This window comes from Poromitra crassiceps, assembly GCF_964638095.1.
Source record: "Poromitra crassiceps genome assembly, chromosome: 7".
NCBI lineage: Eukaryota > Metazoa > Chordata > Actinopteri > Beryciformes > Melamphaidae > Poromitra > Poromitra crassiceps.
This window is the reverse complement of record NC_139628.1, coordinates 32,727,148-32,753,443: the sequence shown is the minus strand read 5'-3', so window position 1 is coordinate 32,753,443 and position 26,296 is coordinate 32,727,148. Positions and strand designations below refer to the sequence as shown.

Sequence of the window (26,296 nt, the reverse complement as noted above, 5' to 3'; positions counted from 1 at the left end):
ATGTTTCCCTTCGTGGGGAAAAATGTGTGCAAGTTTTTTCAAAGCCGTATATTATTATGTCGAGGACGTCAGTGTTTTGGAAGGATAGGCCCTGAAATCACTCCTAACTTTAATAGTAACCCGTAATGACCCTTCACATTGACAATTACATAGGGAGTCTTTTGCTCAGAGTCAGTAGGCCTTCTGTTTTTGGAGCAGATATTAAAACGGTATGTTTACCGTCCAAGATGGCTGCTGCCAGCTCGGGCGTGCGTGCGCTGCACGCCCGAGCTGCTTTCTGGGAGAGAGCGGCGATTCACGGCCACTTTCACGTGTCTTGTCGTCAGGGGACGGCGAAACTTGGACGCGTCGGCCGTCATTTTTGTGTGCGTGCGTAAGTGTGTGTGCGTGTGTGTGTGTGTGTGTGTGCTGACTGCGCGCACTTCTGCGTAACAAGAAACACATGTGGAGACTTAACCTCAGGCAGATGCTGGCGTTGGGGAAGCGTCGTGTCTCTCACTGTGGGCCCAAACAGGGGGATTTACAGAAGGCAGAGAGATGGATGCATGCACAGGGGGGGTTAACAGAAGGCAGAGAGACGGATGCAGAGATAGCGGATAGCGGATAAAGAACAGAAAAAAGGCCCAAAAACGGGTCCACATGGCAGACAGAGATTAGAGCAACTGTTTTATTGGCGCTGGGCGGATTAGGCTCTCTCTCTCTCGCGCTCACAAACACTCGTGCACCAAAAGAGAGCAACACACAGCTGTCTCACATCTCTCCACGCTGGTAACCTGGTATGGCGGTGTGTGTGTGTGTGTGTGTGTGTGGGGGTGGCACAGGGGGGGGGTAAGAGAGCTGAGCTGGGGGTAGAAAAGTGGGTTTTAGCCCTCGGAAATAGAGCCGGTTTCTCTGCGGCGGAGAGAGGCGTGTTATGGGGCAGCGCGGCATGCTAGGGCAATGAGGTCAGAAACTTGAAACACAACCTTAGTTGCGAGCCAGAGTAGCTCTCCCTGATTTACAGGCTGCATTAGCGAACTAAGAGGAGGAGGGAGTTTTCACATGGAACTGGCTGTAAATTCAAGATCATTCAAGTTTCGGATCATTTATTCGCCCCCCAACCCCCCTCCCCTCCTCCCCCGCTGATGCCGAGTAAATCTAAAAACTCTGCCAGATATTTTGCATGGAAATGTATCACGTCGAGCTTGGGGCGTGGCTTAAAAGATTGCCATGATGCAAATAGGGGAGGTAGGAACCGCGTAGCCTGGGTAAGGAACCGCGCGGCGGCTGCCTGGTGCCGTTTGGCTAAAACAACATTAGCGGCCTTACATGCTAAAGCTCAGGCTTAATCCAACTAGAATCATCATCACACATGAGGCCTGCAGCAGCAGTGCACCCCCCACCCCCCCCCCCCCCCCACCCCCCATCCTGTAGACACAGGCCTTCAATAACAAATCCCCCTCTATTATCCCGTGTCGTTGCGGGGGTAACCGCCCGTAACATGTACCCCAGAACCCCCCTATGGAAGACCTACTTTGTGCGATAGCATAACAATAATTAGTAGGTCAGTGAAGGAAGAGCTTGTCAGTATCACCCGCCCCCCTCCCTTCCCCCCCTCTACACACACACACACACACACACACACACACCCCCGCCCGCCCTGAAAGAGTGGCAGCAGTTATAGTAAGAAGGCCAGGGGAAGACTGCGCCACCTCCACGCCGCCAATAGCTCAGGTCCGATCTAATATGGCAACAGAGAAAAGGCATAGCGTTAGAGAGAGTCTAACGCTTCATACTGCTCTCGAGGGAGGTCGTCGTTGGCACAGCGCAGCAAAATAAAACGGCATGAATAGACAGTAGTGTGGGCCGTCGCCATCCACCCGTCAGCCACATGTAAAACGGCGAGTTACCGTCGGTTCATGTGTGGTTACGAAAGTGAAGTAAACAAGCGCCCACTGAATAAGGCAGTGTAAGTTGTTTTGGGCTCACTCTAAAAGGAATTACTGTAGGCTACTGTAACATTGAAATAAATACGCTTGTTGCCCTACGCACTTTTCCCCTCGTTGAAGGTTGAAGCAAGGTTGCCCCCCACGCGCACACGTATCGCCCTTATTCAAGCTTTCCCCCGTAGACGCTCCATTACCTCCAGGTGTGTTTAGCTTTCAGGACGTCCGGCTCCCTCCTCCTCCCTCATATCATCTCCTGCTGCTAAGGGCCTCTTTAGATGGCCGCTCTGTGTGCGTGCGTGTCTTCCTGAGGGTTCATTATGTTGTATACGGGTAGGAGCATCATGCTGGTTTTGCTGCGTGCAAGCTGACTAGATGGTCGTCACCTAAAGCAGGGATGGACAGCTTTGATGATAGAGAGGGCCACACACACACACACACACACACACACACACACACGCACACACGCACACACACACACACACACACACACACACACACACACACACACACACACACACACACACACACACAAGTCTAACTGTGCACTTCCACCAGTAGGATCCCAGCAGGCAAAATGACGTCACTCATGATGACGTTGTGATGACTTCGCTCTGGCTTTAAAACTAAACCCGCTACAGCCATTTGATTTGTGTCACTATTTGGGGATGAAACAATAGCCGATTACGATAACCGTAAGCTTTGAAAAACATTGGTAAATACTGTCCATCGTCAACCAAAGTTGGCAACCGTCTCCCAAATGCCAGAGGCGCAGCCTTGGAGAAATGATTTTCCTGAGTGTTTCAATGATTTTTGGGTCTGAGTTTTCAATATAAAAGATTTCTGTCAGTGTATTAGTACTTTTTGAACATTTTCAGCACCTCTTAACAATACTGTGATCTACTGATAGCCGTGATAATCTTTGGTCAATATAATTGCGATATGACATTTTCATATCGTTTCATCTCTAGTCACTATGAAATCGGGAGATTAAAGGAACACTCCGCCCATTTTCAACCAGCTTTGTATCATTAGAACATCAGTAGTATATCAGAAAACTGTAAACGGATTTGAAGTCTGTCATTTAATTTGACAGTTATTGAGTGTTAAAGTGTGGACCAGTGACATCACTGGTCCACACTAACTCAAATTAATAACTCATTAACTCAAATCAACTCTCAATAACTGTTGAACTAGATGAATGATGAATAGTTTGACAGTTATTGAGAGTTGATTTGAGTTAATGAGTTATTAATTTGAGTTAGTGTGGACCAGTGATGTCACTGGTCCACACTTTGACACTCAATAACTGTCAAATGAAATGACAGACCTCAAAACCGTTTACAGTTTTCTGATATACTACTGATGTTCTAATGCTACAAAGCTGGTTGAAAATAGGCGGAGTGTTCCTTTAAGAAGAGAAATGACCAATCGGGAGCATAGCGGGAGAAAGGGTTAAAAATAGGGATACTCCCGCGAAAATCGGGAGTGTTGGCACGTAATGTGACATGCTTTCTGTGTTTTCCCCCGGCCCTAACCCCCTGATTTATTTATTTATCTGTTTATTTATTTATATGTTTCTTTCTTTCTTTCTTTCTTTCTTTCTTTCTTTCTTTCTTTCTTTCTTTCTTTCTTTCTTTCTTTCTTTCTTCTTCTTCTTCTTATTATTTTTTTATTGACTCGAGGGCCACAATGAGTGAGGACGCCCCCCCCCCCCAGTTGCCCATCCCAAAAGTCAAAAGCCAGCGCTCCCTCACAGCCGCACAGGACCACGAATGTCTGGAGGAGGAGAGCCGGTAGTGACAATCTATAATGCATGCCGCTCGCTCGGTGCAATATGAACGCCTTACGTAACCGTGGGAAAGCTTCGGCCATGTTTCCATAGGTGGAGCTCAGTCTGTCCTCGGCTCGGATAGCATTCTGATTCCAGGAAAGCCTCTTGAAGGTTTTCACAGGGCTTCTCACACTGAGAGTGTCTGTTAAGTGTGCGCCGCCCTGGTGGCCCTGAGATCAAAGGTGTGTGTGTGTGTGAGTGCTGTGGAGGAGGGCACAGCTGAGGTCTTCAGGATGCGCCGTACTCACAACAAACAACATACTTGTGCTCTCTTCAAGACAACCTAATGGCCTCTTCAAACGGAAGGACACCCTTGGAGAGGAATAGGCCTGCGCTGTGGCAGCTTGTGAGATCTGATGTAGAGGTCTGGTAAGGGAGCAGTGGCTCGATTGAAAAGTCTAAAAATAAATAAAGCGTCTAATCTGCCTGGCGGTAACTCATTACAAAAGTAACATATTACATGTAATATATTACTTTTAGCAGTAACTCAGCTTATTACCACCAGTAGGATTTGAGGAATATCCCAGTTACTTTGTCAAGTAAGAGAAGTTACAAATTTCGTTTTATTTTTTTATCTTTATCAAAGCACATAATAGATACAATCATTTCCTAATCAACTTGTGTGTTTTTATGCAAATAACCACTATAGATGACAACAAAGGAAAATGATTACATTTAGAATTTTGGACGCTGTCAGTACTGACTTCAAGACAGTTGGAATTATTTTTCGGGATGGTTCCGGGGCGGCGATCGATGTCATTCTGCTACTGCAGTTATTTGGTGAAATTAATGCAAAAATAGTGTAATAAGTAACAAGTTACTCTACAGTACACAGACAGTAATCTTGTAAAGTAACATATTAATACTTCCAAATGAAAGTAACTACTAGTAATATGTATATTACATTTTGAAAGTAACTTGCCCAACACTGCCCAACACTCTTAAAATAATGTTTTCCTTTGTTTTTCCTTTCACCAGGCCCTCCTCTCTCTCTCTCTCTCTCTCTCTCTCTCTCCTTTCTCTCTCTCTCTCTCTCATCTCTCTCTCTCTCTCTCTCTCTCTCTGTCCGATATCTCTCTGCAATCTGTCATCGTCAATCGTTCCCTGGGCCCACACTGTAAAATCTCCTCTCCATCTCTTCCTGTTGTAAATCTAAATGGAGTCAGTCAGCACTGGGACCTCTTGCATACAGCTTCTCACATACGAAGCAGTACATGAGATAGTCATGCGTGGCCTCGAATGAGTCATCTAATATAGGGGGAGTGTCTCCTCCTCCTCCTCGTCGCTGTAGCCACTAAGCCACAGCAGCTCCGTGCCTTTTCAACACAACATCTATTCTAGTTCTCCTTTAAGATCCTTCTGGTTGGGGAACTAGAACTTAGGAGGAGGACACACAAGAGTTCTCTCACTTTTGCAGCTATGACTGGCCGCCGGATGGTTTTGGGGAAAAAGGGTGGAAATGTTTGTCATAATAACCGAAGCACGCCGGCAACTAGTACGGCGTCCATTGTGTGTGTGCTGAGGCTTCTCCTCTGCATATGGTTGTCATTGTAGGATTTGCAGTGGAGGCACAGGAGTAGAGCAGAGGGAACGCAGGCAGGCATACATACATACATACAGTCATATTTTTGCATGCAGTGGTGAGTGTGTGCACTGCGATTAAAGAGAATTTGTTTCAACACTGGATACGATTGAATATATTGCTTAAAGCGGAAAACTATGTGAAAATTGCGACAGGGACTTTGTGTAACAAGTAGATTAACTCATTGAATGCCATGGACGTCCTTCGACGTCCAATTAAATAGTGACGTAGAATGCCACGGACGTCCTTCGACGTCCAATGCGTTTTTTGACGGTGGGACGTCGATCAAAGCCTTCCGCAGCTCCTGTACAACTATAGTAGCTATTGGAGGTGTATAACCTATTTTACGGACTCATTAGGTGGCGACAGTGCTTGCTCGGTGCAGTCCAGATTAGAGACAGGTCCGAGAAACAGCCTAAAAGCCGTGGATCAAAGACAACCCGATGCATGCTCCCAGAGCCATTTGCTCTGTCGCGGGAGCTGACATTGGCTCCGAACAGGAGTCAATCCGCGCTCACAACTGAGCCCCTCTGTCCCTGTCTGTCTGTCTGTCTGTCTGTATAGTTTCTCCACCCGATTAGCAGACAGGAAAGCAGCCCCTGACGCCAAACCATTCAGCAATCCGGGTTGGCTCTTCCCTGCTGTGGCGCTGAGAGCCGACAGCAGCACACAAACGCAGCACTCCGAAAATATAATGGTTGCGTGAGGCTGTGTGCAGTGTGGGGAGGAGTTTACGGGGGGAGGGGGGGAGGGGGGTGGTGCACGCAGGGCATCACACAACAACTACGTCACTACATCAGAAAATATTATCTTCAGACTCAGTGAATGTGCTTGAAATGCTGCATTTCACAAAAGGCGGATTATCTCAGCTAATAATTTGAAAAGCCTGAAAACGCTGAAAACAACCTATCTTCTCCGGCTCATAACTAAAGAACGGAAAATGGTATCAATAAACTTTTTTTTGCTGATGATACAATAGAGCCAGCTCGTTCTTGTGCGTGTTCGGTGTTTACATAGTAATATCACACAATATTCTGTGGGCCTCGAGAAATCACTGAAAACGCTCTGAAAACTCTGGCACTGGGAGCATCCGTTCTCCAAAAGTGGCTGGCACTGAATGAGTTAAGGTCATTTTTCAGTTTAATTTTTTTTTCTTTTTTTTTTTTACAGATTATGAAAGTGCAGATTGTAAGCTTTCAAATGATGTGTCATACATTGAAATGTGAAAATACCTGAAGAAGATAATGCTATTTGAATGTTCATACTCCTAACAGCAACATTGAGAGAAAGACGCTCTGAAGCCCGGTTTTCCCTGAACAAGCTTAGTTTGCTAACAAAGTATATTATTGAAGTATTTAGTCGACCTAAAACCGTTGTTTGTTATATTGAGTGTGTTCTTCAACATCTCAACTTGTGTAAAAAGAAAAGAAAAAGTAACTTGTTGTTACTCCTTTCACCAGACGGTGTCACAATTTGACCTTTGACCTTGATTGGGGATCTCTCAGTAACTTGTCGACGAAAAGCCCCATCATCAATATTCCAATATGGCAGATGCAGTGGTTTATTAAGCAGGTGCTCTTATTATACAAAGAACATCATTGTTCCCATGATGGGAGCAGGTGAGGTGAGGTGTCTCATGCGTCTTGTCATCAGGTTGACTGATGTGCGAGAGTTGTCATGCACATACCTACAGTATCCAACCTGGCAATTGTACGGCGAAAGCTGAGTGAAATGGTAGAGCTGCTGCTGCCTGGGAGAAAAGGGGCCATGGCCAGGGCGGATTTTAGGGTGGTTCTTAAAAGCAAAATTTGTGATATTCAGAGACAATTTCAGGGGCTGCTGACAATTAATTGGATACGATGGAGAGAGCCAAAGTGAACGTCACTTCCTGCTTCAGCACTGTGCGAGAGATTTTCATCCGCCGTTTATTTTCCCACAGACATTTCGTAAAATGCTTATAAAAAATAGTTGTACCTGTTCTTCAAACCAAACGCTTCAGCTCTATTTAGAATCGGCGAGAGACCACACAACGTTTCACTCGGACCAAAACTTAAAAAAAACAAAACATGGAAAAGTATTTTCTTTAAATCCGCAATTTCTTTTAACGTTTTGGTCCGAGTGAAATGTTATGTGGTCTCTCCTGTTTCTAAATATAGCTGAAGTGTTTGGTTTGAGAACAAGTAAAACTATTTTTATAAGCTTTTTACGAAATGTCTATGGGAAAATAAATGGCGGATGAAAATCTCTGGTACAGTGCTGAAGCAGGAAGTGACGTTCACTTTGGCTCTCTATGATGGTATTAGGGCAATTCTCTGGGGTAATGGGCACATTTCCAACTCAGATCAGTTAACAATTCAAACACCACACAAACAAAATGCCCAGAGACCGTCGGGTGCCTATATACTATACTGTGTGCACCCGCTAGCCCGAGATCACATCTTTTTCAAAGCTTTCTCTCCCGTCTCTTCGCCTCAGTACTTTCCCCTCCTCCTGTCTGAATAAAGAATAAATAGCTCATACAAAAGGTGAGTGGACTGCCCATATAGTCCGACCAGAAGGCAGTTTACAAAGTCAGCCAGTCCCTAAATGTCAGTAGTGCATGCGGCTCCAGAAAATGCCTTTTGAGGATTAAGAGTTCTGGCTCGTTGGTTGCCATAGTTATGGGGTGTAATAAGTTTCAAAATGTTGGCACATTTCAGGACGTGGGGGAACGGATTGCATGTTGTCACTTTGGATTCGGGAAGATTGAGCCTTTAAGCATTTTGCGAGTGGTTTCGCTCTTTAGTTTTTCCACCACGGGCGGGCTCTCCATTTTCTTTCATAGTCATCATTCTCTTGCAGTGCTGCTCCGGTTCTCAACAGTTTGGTTTTTCCACACGAGTAGATGTGCGGGTCCTGTGTGTGTGTGTGTGTCTGTGTGTGTGTGTGTGTGTGTGTGTGTGTGTGTGTGTGTGTGTGTGTGTGTGTGTGTGTCAGTGTGTGTGTGGCTGACGAGTTAGACCCCGAGCTGGAACATGCAGGTGTTAGTGATCCGGTCTCACAAGCTGCTGCATGCTCAGCTCAGCTCAGCTTGAACTCAGATCTGGTTCAAAAATCTCTGAAAAGCCCAATATCAGCAGAGCTTACATAATAGAGGTACCTTGCCCTCTCCCAACAGGTAAATAGTGGTGCTTTCACCTGCCGTTCCCTTGTTGACCACTGGCCGGAAAGTCATATTAGTGTTTAGTACAGGGTTCCCACGGTCATGGAAAACCTGGAAAAGTCATGGAATGTCAAAATCTCCTTTCCCAACGCTGGAAAAGCCAGGGCAGCTGTTGTGGTTTTGTCTTTTATTTTATTTCTCTCTCTAAAAAAAAACAAAAAACTATGGCAGTACATATCTACAATGTATACAATGCAAGTATGTAAAGATAATGATCTGTCAATAAAAAGAAAAAAAAAAGGAAAAGCCAGGGCATTCGTAAAATCCTTGAAAGTTTTTGGAAAAGTTATAGAATGTTGTCATCGTTACAGTAGCCTAATCTTCCGTGGATATTATAACCTTCAATGTAACATACAATTGTCTGTAGCTGCTGATGTAACGTAGCTCGATATGTCGATGCATGATTGACCTTATCACGTACGTTTCTTCACCTCATGGTCACGTGGACCCAGCAGTTAGTCACCAATACTGTTTCATATACAGTACATGGACATTCTGTGATGGATGCTTGAAAAGTCATGGAAAGCGTTTGAAATGTATGATGTGTGGGAACCCTCCTCTACTGCCCAAAATAAATGTTCCTCTCCAACGACTTTAATTATATCTCTTTGATTTTTCCCTCCCTCCCCACCTGTTTCCCCTTCTCCCTTTCTTCTTTTAAACAACCCTTCAATCTCCACCTCTCTCCCTCCTGTACCCTCTCCTGTATTCATCTATCCCCACCCTCCACCCTCAAGGCAAGACCCCCACAGACAGCGGAGCGGCGGGGGACTACGGGGTGCCCAATCCCGGACCAGCCTTCAAAGAGGTGTGGCAGGTGAAGGTGTGGCCCAAGGGCCTGGGCCAGGCCAAGAACCTGGTGGGCGTCTACCGCCTCTGCCTGACCGACAAGACGGTCAACTTTGTCAAGCTCAACTCGGACGCCGCCGCCGTGGTGCTGCAGCTGATGAACGTGCGGCGCTGCGGCCACTCGGAGAACTTCTTCTTCGTGGAGGTGGGCCGCTCTGCCGTGACAGGCCCAGGCGAGTTCTGGATGCAGGTGAGCCTCTAATTTTCGGTCCCTTTTAGGTTGGAAGTATGTTGACTGGGTAAGGAACAGTCAACGGGAGGGTTCCACCAAGCTGGAGAGTTTATAACCAACAAAGTCAATGAATGTGTAATGTGGTCAACTCAGTTAAATGATGTCCAAAAAGGGATCAAGCATGAATCTTAAATCAAATAGGAATTAGTATTTGAGCTTCCCTGAATTAAATTGAGTTAAAAGTAATTTTTGTCAAATTATTTTTGGAATTTTAGATTTTTTCTTTTCTTTTAAAAATTGTATTTTGGAATGAGCACAACCATGACTTGAGCTGACATGACATTTCCCAGGTGGACGATTCGGTGGTGGCCCAGAACATGCATGAAACGCTGCTGGAAGCCATGAAGGCACTGAGTGAAGAATTCCGCCAGCGCAGCAAGTCCCAGTCCAACTCCGGCCCAGGAGGGGGCGCCACTGCCTCCAACCCCATCAGTGTCCCCTCACGCCGCCACCACCCCAACCCGCCCCCCAGCCAGGTGGGCTTCACCCGCCGACCCCGAACCGAGCCGGCCGGAGGGCCGAACAGCGGAGCAGGGGGCAACAGTGCCAGTGCTTCGCCCACCCCTCGCCACAGCTTCCCCAGGTCTCGCACTGCCAGTGACGGGGGGAAGGGAGATGAAGGAGTTGGGGGGACCACGCCACTCCAAGGCCCAGGCTCCAGCCCCTCCACCAACGGCTCCTGCTCCACCACCCCAATCCTCAGGTCAAAGTCAGCCCGCTCGGCCTCCTCCACCCCAGCTGCTAAAACCCCCCTGGGACTGATGCGCTCCATCTCCAACCCGGCACCCTCCCCGGCCCCGAGCCTCTCCTCCAGCTCGGGGCACGGCTCGGAGTTTGGAGGCGTGGCGGCTTCTGCCGGCGCCGTGGCCGGCTCCTACAGTCGTGTCCCCTCCCATCACACATCTGTCTCGGGCTCAGCCAGCGACTACGGCTCTTCGGACGAGTACGGCTCCAGTCCCGGAGAGAACTCGCTCCTCCCCTCGCCCAGCCTGCCCGACGGCTCTGTGGGCAGCATGAGCAGCCAGTCCCTTGGTGACGAGGCAGCCAACTATATCCTAATGGGCCAACGTGGTGGCGGTGGTGGTAGTGGTGGTGGAGGCTGTAGTGAAGGGGCCTCCCCATCCAGCACCCTACCGGCACAGGGAACAAGTGCCTGTGGCTCCCAGCCGCAGACCAGGAGAGTGCTGCGCCGCTCCTCCAGCCGGGAATGTGAAGCCGAGCGCAGGCTGCTGAGTAAGCGGGCTTCCCTCCCTCCCATGGCCCTGGAGAGGCTCGCCCCGCGCCAGCGCAGAGGCGAGGAGCCGACGGAGGAAGACTCGGCCGACTACGCCGTCATGTCGCGGAGCACCAGCCGCGAGTCCTTCACCTCCTCGACTTCCTCCTCGGCACGGAGAGACTCAGAGAGAGGCTCAACGGGGGGAGGAGGAGGCGGGTACCTGGACGTGGCGGGGGAGTTCAAAGGGGAAGGCGGCGGGGGTGGAGGAGGCGGCGGCGTAGACTTAGGTGTGGATAACGGCTACATGTCCATGTTGCCGGGAGTCACTCAGCCGCCAGCCTCGCTCTCCCACTCGCTGGCGCTCTCCGTCCCCGACTCAGAGTCCAAACCGGCTGATGATTACATGGCCATGACCCCCAATAATAGCGTGTCCCCGCCGCTGCAGATCCGCCCCCCGCCGGCCTCCGACGGCTACATGATGATGTCCCCACATAGCAGCTGCTCCCCCGACCAGCGCGGAGGTCTCTCTGCAGGGGCCTGGTTGGGCAGCGGCAGCGCAGACAGCAGGGCGGGCAGTGACTATATGAACATGTCTCCGATCAGCACTCGCTCCGTAAACGGCAGCCCCCCGCCTCCCGAGCACACCGGCCAGTTGGACCCCAATGCTCAACAGCAAGCCCCCAAGATGGTGTACTCTTACTACTCCCTGCCCCGGTCCTATAAACACAACCCCTCCACGGGACACTTTGAAGAGGGGCCTGGCCGAGGCAGAAGGCCCAACGGGGGTGGCAGTAGGGGAATGGGCGGAGGGAGGACTATGGGAGCGCGCCCGGAGACACCAGCGGGAAGTTCAGTCGTGGGACGCCACCTGTCGCTCTCCTCTTCCTCGTACTCGTCCAGCTCAGCCAGCAGCGAGAGCCTGGGGGAGAGCGATGACCGCTCTGCGCAGGGAGCGAGCACCGCGGCTGGGGGAGCTCAATCCAAAGACGGGGGCGCGCTACAGCAGAGACGGGGCTCTGGCGGGTTGTCCAAGCAGGGCAGCCACACCAGAAACAGACCAGTGAGCCTGTTTGTGGACGTGTCCAAGGCGAACACCCTCCCGAGGGTCCGTGAGAACCCCCTCCCTCCAGAACCGAAGAGCCCCGGGGAGTACGTCAGCATCGAGTTCAAGGGGGAGAAGTGGAGCCAGGCTGGGGTCGGAGGAGGCCGCGGCAGGGGGCTCAGGCACGGCATGTCGCTGCCTCATGGTTCTAGCAGCCAGCTACCCCTACACAGGCCAGCCTCCTGCCTAGGGAGCTTCATGCCGCTCTCCCGTAGCCCATCTGCCCCCATCACCCCTCCAGCTGCCTCCGAGTACGTCAACATGGACCTAGGCCCTTCTCCGTCCCCATCGCCCCTCTCCCTCACCCCGCTTGGTTTCCCCTCCTTCCACACCCCTCCCACCCCTCCAACCCTGGCTCACGCCCCCAAAGCCTGTGACGAGAGCATGGCCGGCACTCATGAACAGGCTGCCGAGGTGGCTGAGGCGGCCCTTCGGGAGAGCAGAGAGAGCGTCCCGTCAGTGACGGAGTCGCCTATGTCCTGTGGAGACTACACAGAGATGGCCTTTAGCTTGAATAGCAACACCGTCCCCAGGTCGACATCCAATGTCTCCCCCAAAGCCCCTTCCCCCGCCAGGACAGACCCCCCTGTTCCAGGACTGTCGCTGGGTCTGGACTTCCCCCTAGCCAAGCCGGGGCCCAACCCCGACCACGGGGCGAAAGTCATCCGGGCCGACCCGCAGGGACGCAGGCGACACTGCTCGGAGACGTTCCTGGCAACTCCCTCCATCCCTACCTCCACCTCGTCCTCCTCCACTTCTACTGCCTCCCTCTTCCCCGAGCACGCCCAAGCCATGGCCCGCCGACTGGGCTTTGACGGCATACTGTGGGGGAACGGCGCTGTGACCGACCCCTCCGCTCCGTTCAACCTCCCCGGGCAGCAGTCCCTACCCGCTGCCCAGGCTTCATCCACAGAGCAAGGTCTCAACTACATAGACTTGGACTTGGTGAACAAAGAGAGTCCCCATTCGGGCGTGGACGGGCCCTCAGGTAGCCAGACCACCTCTCGCCTCTTCTCCGCGTTGGGCGGGGCCTCTGTGGTCGGGGGAGTGGGCGCCGCAGTCAGCAGCAGCGGCAGCAGCTCCAGCCTCAACACATACGCCAGCATCGACTTCTACAAATCAGAGGAGCTGCGGACGCACCAGAACGGAAGCAAGGAGGGAACAGGTAAGAGTTGCCTCACTCCTTTATTGTCTCACTGTATTCAATAATCATTTCTCCTCAGCTTTTTTTTACAATACTTTTACAATACACCTCAGCTCCTATGACCCCCCCCCCCCCCCCCCCCATCTTCTCTGTGGTCTCTCTCTCTCTCGCCTCTGTCCTATAGTACATGCACTCTGTCACCTCATTCAAATGGAAAAGTATAGCCTTTAAGATAATCCAATGGAACCGAGCAGCGCTTTCCATCTCTGCATTTATTCAAACCCACCTGGCGCCGGATTAGAACGCAGACACCAATCTGGTTTGTATGACTGTCTGCATAATCCACAGCATGAGATATAGATGGGCCGTGTCTCAAAACTCAGAAGCACATTTTCCTTCGGCTCTAAAAGCATTATGCTGCCTTTTCCACAGATTTGATTTTGTAAGGCGTTAAAGTCGAGACAGACGACCGACCGGAATATCAATGAATGTCGATATATATACCTTTGAAAAGAGTATTGATCATCTTGAGGCATCTCTTATGCAAGGAAAGCATCCATAGACTCGTTGACTCGTTAGTTGATCGAGCTCAAAAATCCAGGGGGCAGTTGTAGTAGGTGTTACAGTATTTGCATATTTATATTTGCTGTAACTGCAATGTTGTGTGTGTGTCTGTGTGTGTGTGTGTGTCTGTGTGCATGTGTGTGTGTGTGTGTGTGTGTGTGGTAGGTGACAATAAGGCCACTAGGCGCAGATGATGCATTTTCATTGCATGTACCCTTATCTAGCTGGGGACCACCACGGCTATATGAATGTAAACAATGCTTCATCTGGCTCAGCGTGAGACATTTCCCTCATCGAAAAACCTTCTCTTTGAGCCACTGTCTGTCTGTCTGTCTGTCTGTCTGTCTGTCTGTCTGTCTCTCTGTCTGTCTGTCTGTCTGTCTGTCTGTCTGTCTGTCTGTCTGTCTGTCTGTCTGTCTGCCTGTCTGTGTCTGTCTGTCTGTCTGTCTGTCTGTCTGTCTGTCTGTCTGTCTGCCTGTCTGTGTCTGTCTGTCTGTCTGTCTGTCTGCTGCTAAATTGGCTCATTAAGAAATAGACGCAGGGCCGTTTGAGTAGATAGAGCAGCGTTTAAGTGGAGTTGTGGATTTATACGCCGCAGTAAAACGCTGAGTAGCCTTGCTTACCTTCCACAGTGGGGCTCTTGTGATGAATGCAGCCTGGCAAGCTGGCTTGTTTATGTAGCAGCGCCGCGCTAGCTTCCACAGCTACTCTTTATGATTTGTACTGGAGGCTGTTTTAGCCTTAAATTACCTTTTGTGGTTTTTGTGGTGTTTCATAGTTTCGCCCCCCGAAGGATTTATAGTAGCATTAGCTAAAATTCACGATGGGATTTTGTGGTGAGTGTATATATATATAGCGTAGCAGCGCTGTGTTTTTTCACCATTTCCCACAGAATGGAAACGCACCATCAGCTTGCATCCATACGTTTGCTTTTATTGGAAAATGTGGTGCTGTGAGATGGCGGAATTAGGCATTGTCAACTAGCGGGGTGTGTTTCAGCGCTGCCTGCCACAGTGGGACCATATGGGCCCTGCCTGCTAGCCTGCGTACGTCAGCGGGGGCAGCGCGGGGGGAGAATGTTACACATTGGCTGTGAATGTTGAGATGGGGCCAGCGTTTCACTCACACGGCTCCCAAATGCCTCTGTACAGTGTTCCCCCTCCTCTCATCCCCCCCTCCTCCTTCCTCCTCCAAATAAATGACCCTTTTGTTGGACTGTTTGTGCCGCGGCGGGGCCGACCCGACACTAGTGGACTCTGCTGAAACTGTCCCCTCGTACAGTCCACACGCTCCACGCATGTCTTTTTCTGACCTGCTTCCTGTACTGCGTCCTTCCTCGCGTTACTGCTTCCTGTACTGCGTCCTTCCTCTCCTTTACTACTCCTTTACTGTTCTGCAGTGTTTCCCCTACCATTCTACAGGCCTGGCGGGCCCGCCAGGCCAACGGCGCCCCCGCCAGGCCATGTTTTTTTTTTTTTTAGATTTTTTCTGCTTTTCCCAAAATTTCAATCAACCTTTACGGCATATTATTACAATACAACAATACTGTTGTTGACAGTGTTGACCGTAATAGAAGATGCCAAATCATTCAAAACAATAATTATAATAAGCAATTTTATAATAAGCATCGCATGCCATAATAGTATGATGATACTTGGGGATGCCATTGCGAACATAGATGCGAACAGGTTAGCTAAAAGTTTAGCGTTGCCAGCGAGGGCCCCCACCGTTGCGGTCGAGGTACGTTTCGAAATCCCTCCAGGCCTGAAAGATTTTCTAGGGGAAACACTGCTGTACTGCGTCCTTCCTCTCGTTACTGCTTCCTGTACTGCGTCCTTCCTCTCGTTACTGCTTCCTGTACTGCGTCCTTCCTCTCGTTACTGCTTCCTGTACTGCGTCCTTCCTCTCGTTACTGCTTCCTGTACTGCGTCCTTCCTCTCGTTACTGCTTCCTGTACTGCGTCCTTCCTCTCGTTACTGTTTCCTGTACTGCGTCCTTCCTCTCGTTACTGCTTCCTGTACTGCGTCCTTCCTCTCGTTACTGTTTCCTGTACTGCGTCCTTCCTCTCGTTACTGCTTCCTGTACTGCGTCCTTCCTCTCGTTACTGCTTCCTGTACTGCGTCCTTCCTCTCGTTACTGCTTCCTGTACTGCGTCCTTCCTCTCGTTACTGTTTCCTGTACTGCGTCCTTCCTCTCGTTACTGCTTCCTGTACTGCGTCCTTCCTCTCGTTACTGCTTCCTGTACTGCGTCCTTCCTCTCGTCTTTCTTGCTTTCGTCCCGTTTTGATTACTTGTTGTTTTCACACTCATCAATTTTTCATCTGCCTTCTCGTCCGACATGTGGGCTAATGGATTTTCTCAATTCCTACCTGCCCTTTTTGCACACTCCTCTTACTATGGTTCCACACTTTTTTCATTTTTTTCTTTTTTCAAAATCCCTCATGCCTGTGTTGCCTTTCTTCCCACTCGCTTTTCACATGGTGTCTCACTCCATCTTAAAAATGATTGCGGAGACCCTTTAAAAATAGATTTTGGTCATGCACTGAGATGTCTTCCGTTGTGTGTGCAGCAGCGGCACAGACAGCAACCAGAGAGAGACAGAGACAGACGGAAATAGCCAAAGTGTCTTGATGGGACATGGCAACCCGTCTCTATGAGTTACTATAAAGAAAAAAACAGTTTAGAAGCAGTTCATTTCTCCTGTCTGTTTGGATCTAAAGCTGCTTTTGAAAAGATCTGGCGTAATTACATAGTATTTGCATGTAATTGCGTCGGGACCTTTCCTCGGCACGCAGCCAGGCACCGGCCTGAGTCTCTCTCAGGGTGCCTGCAACACTTTTTGGCACAGAGGGCTAAAGGCTAAAACCATAACAGCAGTGGGCGGGGGGCCAAAAATAATCCTATTGGCCGATGATTATGTAATGTGTAAAAATAGCTTGTCAGCTTTGACATTATGAAGAGGGTGAGCTAGGTTTTTTCTCGAAATAATGTCTTGAAATTAAACAAAATCAAATCAGTCAAATACAAAAAACCTTTTGTCTAAACATTAGAAGGCTTTTACAGTAATGCAGGAAAGTGTGTGTGTGTATGTGTGTATGTGTGTGTGTGTGTGTGTGTGTGTGTGTGTGTGTGTGCGCGTGTGTGTACACTTTATTTGTGTATGTCTGCAGTGCATGCTAATGTATTTGATATTTATGGCAGTATAGTGGTTTAGATTGTGATGTGTGTGTGTGTGTGTGTGTGTGTGTGTGTGTGTGTGTGTGTGTGTGTGTGCTTGCGTGTGTGCGGCTGTGCGCGTGTGTGTGCTGTATTTGTGTATGTCTGCATGCTAATGTATCTGATATTTATAATGGCGGTTTAGTGGTTTAGATTGTGTGTGTGTATGACTATGCGTACGTGTGTGTGTGTGTGTGTGTGTGTGTGTGGTTTCCCACATAATGGAGGCGTGTCTTCTTGACCTTCAGCAGAGCAGAGTGCATTAGTTTATGAACTAGCGAGCGGTGGGTTTCAGGAGAAAATGTTAACTCAAATTAAATCAGCGCAGCCACCACTCCCACAGCGAGTCTCCTCCAGGAGAAGCATGTGAGAGAACTCTATTATATGTCTCTCCAGCTGTCCCTTACCACCCAATTATTTGATTTCTTTGCCATCTGGAGACGGATGTGTGCGCCTCTCTCTCTAAATAACCCCCGTTAGCCCTTTAACATTCCTACCGCGGGACACTGGTTTCTTCAGAGGGTGGCGTTTCAAAACAGAGATAGTATATTTTGTTGTGACGCAGAAAACGACCCATGCACAGCCCCGGATGTCAAATGTATCCCAGATGGAGCGTAAAAAAAACACCACTAAACTAAAGCCAATATTTTCAGATCCTGACAAAGATCCAGATTTGGATGAAAGAAACAAGTGAAGTAATTGTAAACACCGTTTTGTCCTAGAAATCTCAATCACTCCGGCATTGTTGCATTGGAACAGTCGGGGATGTTTACTGTAGGCTAATTTTGCAAAACTCATGCATGACTGACCCATCGGATCGGTATCTTTGATTGTGTGTTTTGTGCACGCTGTCTGTCTGCGAGAGGAGCAAATGAATCACAGCGTTTCTTTTATCCTACTGAGAGTAACAGATGGGTGGTTTTTTTTCTTTCTCTCGGCAGGACAATTGAGTTAAGTGAAATAAAAGTATAACAAATTGACTTTCTATCATTCCTTGTGGCACTCGGTGTGTTGTCCCGTGTGACAAACGTGCATTTAATGGTAATAATCCAAGCAGGAAGATCAAACAAACAGGGAGATTTATTTGTCAATTAATTGGACTCAAGTCAAAGGTATTATAGTGAGCAAAGACTTTGTGAAAAAACTAAAACGAAACTAAAACTATCTTGTCTACATGGAAAATGAAATGGGGGGGGGGGGGGGGGATTAATGAAATGTTTTTAGTTTTTGTATATGTGCAGGGTTGAAAAGACAATTGTATTTTTGTCTAGAACTGTTTAGCGGTAACGCTACCTGTGCTCCTGGCACACGAGAGCCAGTTGGCACGTTGTCCCATGTCAGGTTGGCCAGGAGGAGGTAAACATACATCAGTCATTGGAGCAACCTGGAACACGCACGCGCGCGCACGCACGCACGCACACGCACACGCACACGCACACGCACACGCACACACACACACACACACACACACACACAATGCACGCGCGCGCACGCACGCACACGCACACACACACACGCAGTGCACGCACGCACACACACACACACACACACAAGCACACGCATGCACAAACTGCTGTCTTTGGCTCTGTTAGTTAGCAGTCAAGTGCAGTCAAGACATTTGAAGTGATGTGGAATCCACCCTCTCTCCATCTGTCTGTCCATCCGTCTGTCTGTCTGCATGTCTGTCTGTCTGTCTGCATGTCTGTCTGTCTGCATGTCTGTCTGTCTGTCTGTCTGTCTGTCTGTCTGCATGTCTGTCTGTCTGCATGTCCGTCCGTCTGTCTGTCTGTCTGTCTGTCTGCATGTCTGTCTGTCTGTCTGTCTGCATGTCTGTCTGTCTGTCTGCATGTCTGTCTGTCTGTCTGTCCATCCGTCTGCATGTCTGTCTGTCTGTCTGCATGTCTGTCTGTCTGTCTGCATGTCTGTCTGTCTGCATGTCTGTCTGTCTGTCTGTCTGCATGTCTGTCTGTCTGTCTGTCTGTCCATCCGTCTGTCTGTCTGTCTGTCTGTCTGTCTGTCTGCATGTCTGTCTGTCTGTCTGCATGTCTGTCTCTCTGTCTGAATGTCTGTCTGTCTGTCTGTCTCTCTGTGTGTGTCTGTCTGTCTGTCTGTCTGTCTGTCTGTCTGTCTTTCTGCGTCTGTCTGTCTGCATGTCTGTCTCTCTGTCTGAATGTCTGTCTGTCTGTCTGTCTGTCTGTCTGTCTGTCTGTCTGTCCATCCGTCTGTCTGTCTGTGTCTGTCTGTCTGCATGTCTGTCTGTCTGTCTGTCTGTCTGTCTGTCTGTCTGTCTGTCTGTCTCTCTGCATGTCTGTCTCTCTGTCTGCATGTCTGTCTCTCTGTCTGCATGTCTGTCTGTCTGTCTGCATGTCTGTCTGTCTGTCTGTCTGTCTGTCTGTCTGTCTGTCTGTCTGTCTGAACGCTTCCCCTTGAATGGGCGTCAGAAATGGGAGACACCACCTATCTCAAGGGGTATTGACACTATTTGCAGCACACAATAGTATTGGGGGCAGCAATTATAGATTTATATTTTATTCAATTAAGTATTTCTGATTAGTTAATGAGACTGTTGCGTAAAATGGTTAGACTGCTAATCACCCCAGGATTTATTTAGCTGAACACAGTCACGCTTTTGTCTTATGTACAACATACCATACATTCCGTGTTGCAACTAACAACACACGCATTATTTCCTACACACACACACACACACACACACACACACACACACACACACACACACACACACACACACACACACACACACACACACATGTTGCCCTAAGCGTCACCCTGTTTGGGGGTCATGTCCCGTATGAGAGAAAGAGGGACGGAGGGCGGAAAGAGAGAGAGAGAGAGAGAGAGAGAGAGAGAGAGAGAGACTGCATGCGAGAGAGGGAGAGAGAGAGAGACTACATGTGAGAAGGAGAGAGAGAGACTACATGGGAGAGAGGGAGAGAGACTACATGTGAGAGGGAGAGAGATACTACATGTGAGAGGGAGAGAGAGACTACATGGGAGAGAGGGAGAGAGAGAGACTACATGTGAGAGGGAGAGAGAGAGACTACATGTGAGAGGGAGAGAGAGAGACTACATGGGAGAGAGGGAGAGAGAGACTACATGGGAGAGAGGGAGAGAGAGACTACATGGGAGAGAGGGAGAGAGAGACTACATGGGAGAAGGAGAGAGAGAGACTACATGTGAGAGGGAGAGAGAGACTACATGGGAGAGAGGGAGAGAGAGAGACTACATGTGAGAGGGAGAGAGAGAGACTACATGGGAGAGAGACTACATGTGAGAGAGGGAGAGAGAGACTACATGGGAGAAGGAGAGAGAGACTACATGGGAGAGAGGGAGAGAGAGACTACATGTGAGAGGGAGAGAGAGACTACATGTGAGAAGGAGAGAGAGACTACATGGGAGAGAGGGAGAGAGAGACTACATGTGAGAGGGAGAGAGAGACTACATGTGAGAGAGGGAGAGAGAGACTACATGTGAGAAGGAGAGAGAGACTACATGGGAGAGAGGGAGAGAGAGACTACATGTGAGAGGGAGAGAGAGACTACATGGGAGAGAGGGAGAGAGAGACTACATGTGAGAGGGAGAGAGAGACTACATGGGAGAGAGGGAGAGAGAGACTACATGTGAGAGAGGGAGAGAGAGACTACATGTGAGAAGGAGAGAGAGACTACATGGGAGAGAGGGAGAGAGAGACTACATGTGAGAAGGAGAGAGAGACTACATGGGAGAGAGGGAGAGAGAGAGACCACATGTGCAGTGTAAATACACAGTCACACACATGTGCAGTGTAAATACACAGTCACACACATGTGCAGTGTAAATACACAGTCACACACATGTGCAGTGTAAATACACAGTCACACACATGTGCAGTGTAAATACACAGTCACACATGTGCAGTGTAAATACACAGTCACACACATGTGCAGTGTGAATACACAGTCACACACATGTGCAGTGTAAATACACAGTCACACATGTGCAGTGTAAATACAGTCACACATGTGCAGTGTGAATACACAGTCACACACATGTGCAGTGTAAATACACAGTCACACACATGTGCAGTGTAAATACACAGTCACACACATGTGCAGTGTAAATACACAGCCACACACATGTGCAGTGTAAATACACAGTCACACACATGTGCAGTGTAAATACACAGTCACACATGCGCAGTGTAAGTACACAGTCACACACATGTGCAGTGTAAATACACAGTCACACACATGTGCAGTGTGAATACACAGTCACACATGCGCAGTGTAAGTACACAGTCACACACATGTGCAGTGTAAATACACAGTCACACATGTGCAGTGTAAATACACAGTCACACACATGTGCAGTGTAAATACACAGTCACACACATGTGCAGTGTAAATACACAGTCACACACATGTGCAGTGTAAATACACAGTCACACACATGTGCAGTGTAAATACACAGTCACACATGTGCAGTGTAAATACACAGGCACACACATGTGCAGTGTAAATACACAGTCACACACATGTGCAGTGTAAATACACAGTCACACACATGTGCAGTGTAAATACACAGTCACACACATGTGCAGTGTAAATACAGTCACACACATGTGCAGTGTAAATACAGTCACACACATGTGCAGTGTAAATACACAGTCACACACATGTGCAGTGTAAATACACAGTCACACACATGTGCAGTGTAAATACACAGTCACACACATGTGCAGTGTAAATACACAGTCACACATGTGCAGTGTAAATACACAGTCACACACATGTGCAGTGTAAATACACAGCCACACACATGAGCAGTGTAAATACACAGTCACACACATGTGCAGTGTAAATACACAGTCACACACATGTGCAGTGTAAATACACAGTCACACACGTGTGCAGTGTAAATACACAGTCACACATGTGCAGTGTAAATACACAGTCACACACATGTGCAGTGTAAATACACAGTCACACACATGTGCAGTGTAAATACACAGTCACACACATGTGCAGTGTAAATACACAGTCACACACGGCGCGGCAGCCACGGTCCTAACACACAGGTGCTATTAGCCATCTTTCCAGTTGTTGCTAATTTAAGCGGATTCGGTGCTGCGATTGAAACAAGGACAACCTAATATGTGATTTTAACTTGAAGTGGTGCTCCCTCCTTGGACTTCCAGATGCACTTTGCCAAACTCAACACACAATGTTGTATCCCCACAGCTGTGTAATAATAACAGCATACATATTCAACTCTACAACGCTGTCGCCGCATGTTATAATGACATAATCTGTATCAATCAAGGTGGAAATTAGATTCTATTTAGTCCATATTCCAAACTCGCCTGGGATACATTCGCCTCATTATAGCGTTACGCAACTGATTTTTGCCCTCATGGGAAGACTCAAAACAACCTGCGTTTTGAGTTTGGACAGCGGATAAGCCTAAAACCCTGCTCCTATCTAGTTGAAGTAAATAAAAAGTCACATTTCTGTGTTCATCTGGTACTTTCCTCCAGACATTCGATACGCTTCTTTGAACGCCGTCACATAGAAGTAGAGGGCACCTCAACCAAGGCTTTCTCTTTTTTTTTACACGGGTTTGTTTTTGTTACAGTCAAGGCCGTTTGATTTCCTGAAGTCCGCTCTGCTTTGTTTGGGTGGTCCGTTCTTCTAGGGAGTCACCAGACTGGCTCGGCACATAGCAACAACTCTCCACTGTTTGGCTTTTGTGTGTGTGGGGGGGGGGGGGAGTGCTCAAGGTTGTGATTGTGTGTGGGTGTCCATCCCCACGCACATGTGTTTATGGACTTGAAGGTTTGGGGATTTCCCCCCGCACCTCACTGACTTCAAGCGCATACCATTTGATGAGGTCATCTCTGTGCGCCACGCAACCCCCGCCGGGTTAGGGGGTTGTGTGTCACTACAGGCCCTGGCTTCAGTCCCGTTTGGCAGAGTCGTCCGTGTTGTACAGTATATACCTCCCCTGAGCTTTGTGATGGCTCCACCATGCAGAACTGTGACATGGCCGACGGCAGCAACAGTCAGCAGAACCAAGCCTGGCTTTCAACACCAGAGGCAACAATACCTTTGACAAATCTCTAGAAGTCCGGAGCAGCTCTCTTACCTACAAAGAAATAATGGGGAAACTCTGCTCCACACACACCGGGTGTGTTCTGCTCCATTGTGCTATCGACACTGTGGAGCTTTCTACAGGTGTGTGTTGGGGTGTGTGTGTGTGTGCGTGCGTGTGTGTGCGTGTGTGTGTGTGAACCTGTATGATGCAGAGCCAGTAGAAAGTCTCTAATGTGAGAGTAGGGGACAGTAACAGCCAATAGAGGCTTTGCAGTTGCATCACAAATCTCCTAGCTGCCGTGTCTGACGCCATCATGGACATCCATTGAACAATTGTCTGTGTGCAAATAAAGCTTATTTTTTATTTGTTTATTTATTTATTTATTTATTTATTTATTTATTTATTTATTTATTTATTTATTTATTTATTTATCTATTTATCTATTTATTTATTTTTCTGAATTTCCTTCCATTTTCTCCCCAATTGTACTTGGCCAATTGCCCCGGTCGCTGCTCCACCCTCTGCCTCAGCCGTAGACTAGCACCATGCTTCCTCCGACACATGCGCAGTTGCCAGCCGCTTCTTTTCACCTGACAGCGGGGAGCTTCACCAGCAGGACGTAGCACATGGGAGGATCACCCTATTCCCCACCAGTTCCTTTCCGCCCCGAACAGGCGCCCCGACTTTATTTTATTTTTTAAGCAAGTTCACCCCCCCCCCTCCCCTTTTCTGCCCAATTGTACTTGGCCAATTCCCCCTGCTGTCGCGGTCGTTGCTCCGCCCACTCTCCTGATCTGGGGAGAGTTGTAGACTAGCACATGCTTCCTCCGATTCATGTGCAGTATTATTTCAACCTGACCGCGAGTTTCACCGGCAGGGCGTAGCGTGTGGGAGGATCACACTATTCCCCCCAGTTCCCCTCCTTCGCTCCCGAACCGGCGCACTGACCAACCAGAGGAGGCGCAACAGTAATGCAGCATCCAGGACTCGTACCCCACCGGTTTCCCACCCGCAGACACGGCCAATTGTGTCTGTAGGAAGTAGGAACATCTGATCTGGCCACGGCAGAAGTAACCGCTCCCGGGTATTGAACCCGGGTCTCCTCTACACTACCCAGATGCCCTTGTGCAAATAAAGGTTCAATATCTATGTTTCGCCGGAATTGTTTTGCTCGGGAACAGTTTGAACCCAAACATATTTCATGTCAGCTGTTGTATTAGCAAACACTGCAACAGGAAATAAACCTTGGTCCATTTAGAATATTGATGTTGTAAAGTTGAAACTGTCTAGACAAGGAGACACTGCTGCAAAACATTGTTGCTGTGAGGGTGAAGGTCCACTTAGTGATGTATGTTATAAATACAAGTGAATAGTGTGATAAGGTGGGTTTGTGTACAAAGTTCAGTCAACTGTCATATCTTTAGCCCTAGTCTCTACTCCAAAACAGCTTGAGAAGAATCAGTTCAGCTAACCTGTAAAAAAAAGACTTGGTTTTTGGCTTCCTTAGCTAGCTAATGTGCGAGTAGGCTATATATAGCAAACATGTCACTACCAATGCTAATGTTTGCCTCTACTAGATGTATTAGCTAGTGCACAGATCAGATGTGACGGTGACCAATAAGATGGCGACGGTTAGCTAACCGGATCGTATAGCGTAAAAACAAATGCACAGGTGACATCACCTCGTGGGTTTACTAGGATCGGTTTGCACAGAATTCGATGCATTTGCTTCAGTGCCCTCATGTGGCGGTAACCGAGTATCGCGGGATTTCAAAAGAAAAGATCTGGTATGGGAGTCTGTCACAAAATCACAGAATCAAAAGTGATACAAATCAGGACAGACAATAGCATGGTCAGCTAGTCCTCTAGTTGACCTATAGCCCTAATGGGCTACAACTCTGTACTTTAGAAAGCACAGTTTGATGGCAAATTCTAAGGGATGGAACTAAGATCAATGTATGTGTGATAGCGTGTATGAGTGTAGATGTGTTCTGAGGCTACGTTTAGGCTACGTTGGTAAACTAGTCCAAGACGCTATAGACATTATGACAGTTTTCTTCGTGTCATTGGTTTTTGGTCATCTGACCCACACTCGCCCCTCTGGTGGCGTATGTGTGAATACTTGAACTATAAGTGATATTGTTGAAAAGAAATGTGGGAGTTTGGGTATGAATGACTGTGAAAATATATAAGTAGGTTGGCCGATAGCCTTTGTTCAACCAAAGAAGACATTTGATAACGTTAGTGTATATGATACATGACAGTTTGTTATATCGCTAGCTCCGCTATTTAAAGTGAAGTGTGGAGAAAATATATGTTGGCTGCTTGTCACTATTATGCTGAGGACCTCCAACATGGCCGCCAGAGGGTGCGTTACACTTTACGACACACAAAAAAGCAGTTACTGCTTCTTGCCTTTGCAGGGCATTGCTGTTAGGATTTGCATTCACGTGAGCCTGTGTGTGTGTTTGTGTGTGTGTGTGTGTATGTATGCGTGCCTGTGTGTGTGTGTGTGCACGCCTGTGTGTATGTGTGTGCGCGCTTGTGTGTGTGTGTGCGCATGCCTGTGTGCATGCCAGTGTGTGTGTGTGCGTGCCTGTGTGTGTGTGTGTGCATGTGTGTGTGTGTGTGTGTGTGTGTGTGTGTGTGTTTGTGTGCGCGTGCCTGTGTGGGTGTGTGTGTGTGCGTGCCTGTGTGTGTGTGTGTGCGTGTGTGTGTGCGTGCCTGTGTGTGTGTGTGTGTGTGTGTGTTTGTGTGTGTGTGTGTGTGTGTGCGCGTGCCTGTGTGCGTGCCTGTGTGTGTGCACGCGTGTGTGTGTGTGTGCCTGTGTGTGTTTTGCCTCAGGTCAACTCTGCAGCAGACTAATCTCCCATTGACTACAGTGTGAGAGAGAAGAGGAAATGGAAGGATTTGGCTCTGTAAGATGAATAGAGACCTAATCTCTACCGTGTGTGTGTGTGTGTGTGTGTGCACGTGCGTGTGTGCGCACATGTGCGTGTGTGTGTGTGTGCGCGCCTGCGACTGTGCGGTGAATTGCGGCCTTTTGAGCTGTGTTTGTGTGTGTGTGCGTATGCGTATGTGCACTCTCTCTTTTGAGCTGTGTGTGTGTGTGTGCGTGCGTACGTGCGCTTGGTCTTTTGAGCTGTGTGTGTGTGTGTGTGTGCTCGTACGTACGTGCACTCGGTCTTTTGAGCTGTGTATGTGTGTCTGTGTGCGTACGTACGTGCACTTGGTCTTTTGAGCTGTGTGTGTGTGTGTGTGTCTGCACACGTGTGCGCGCACCTCTCACAGGGAAATACAATTGAATTTTCACAATACAGTCTCTCTCCTGCTCTTG

General features: G+C 48.5%; 1 protein-coding gene across 1 annotated transcript in view; it reads left to right on the top strand.

The window, feature by feature from the left end:
- Nucleotides 1–26,296, top strand: part of LOC310779108 (insulin receptor substrate 1-B) — a 66,271-nt gene that overhangs the window by 9,926 nt on the left and 30,049 nt on the right. Inside the window, exons 2-3 of the mRNA XM_083639606.1 lie at nt 9,281–9,582; nt 9,915–13,107. Coding sequence (XP_083495732.1) covers nt 9,281–9,582; nt 9,915–13,107 — 3,495 coding nt within the window. The remainder of the gene's footprint in view (nt 1–9,280; nt 9,583–9,914; nt 13,108–26,296) is intronic.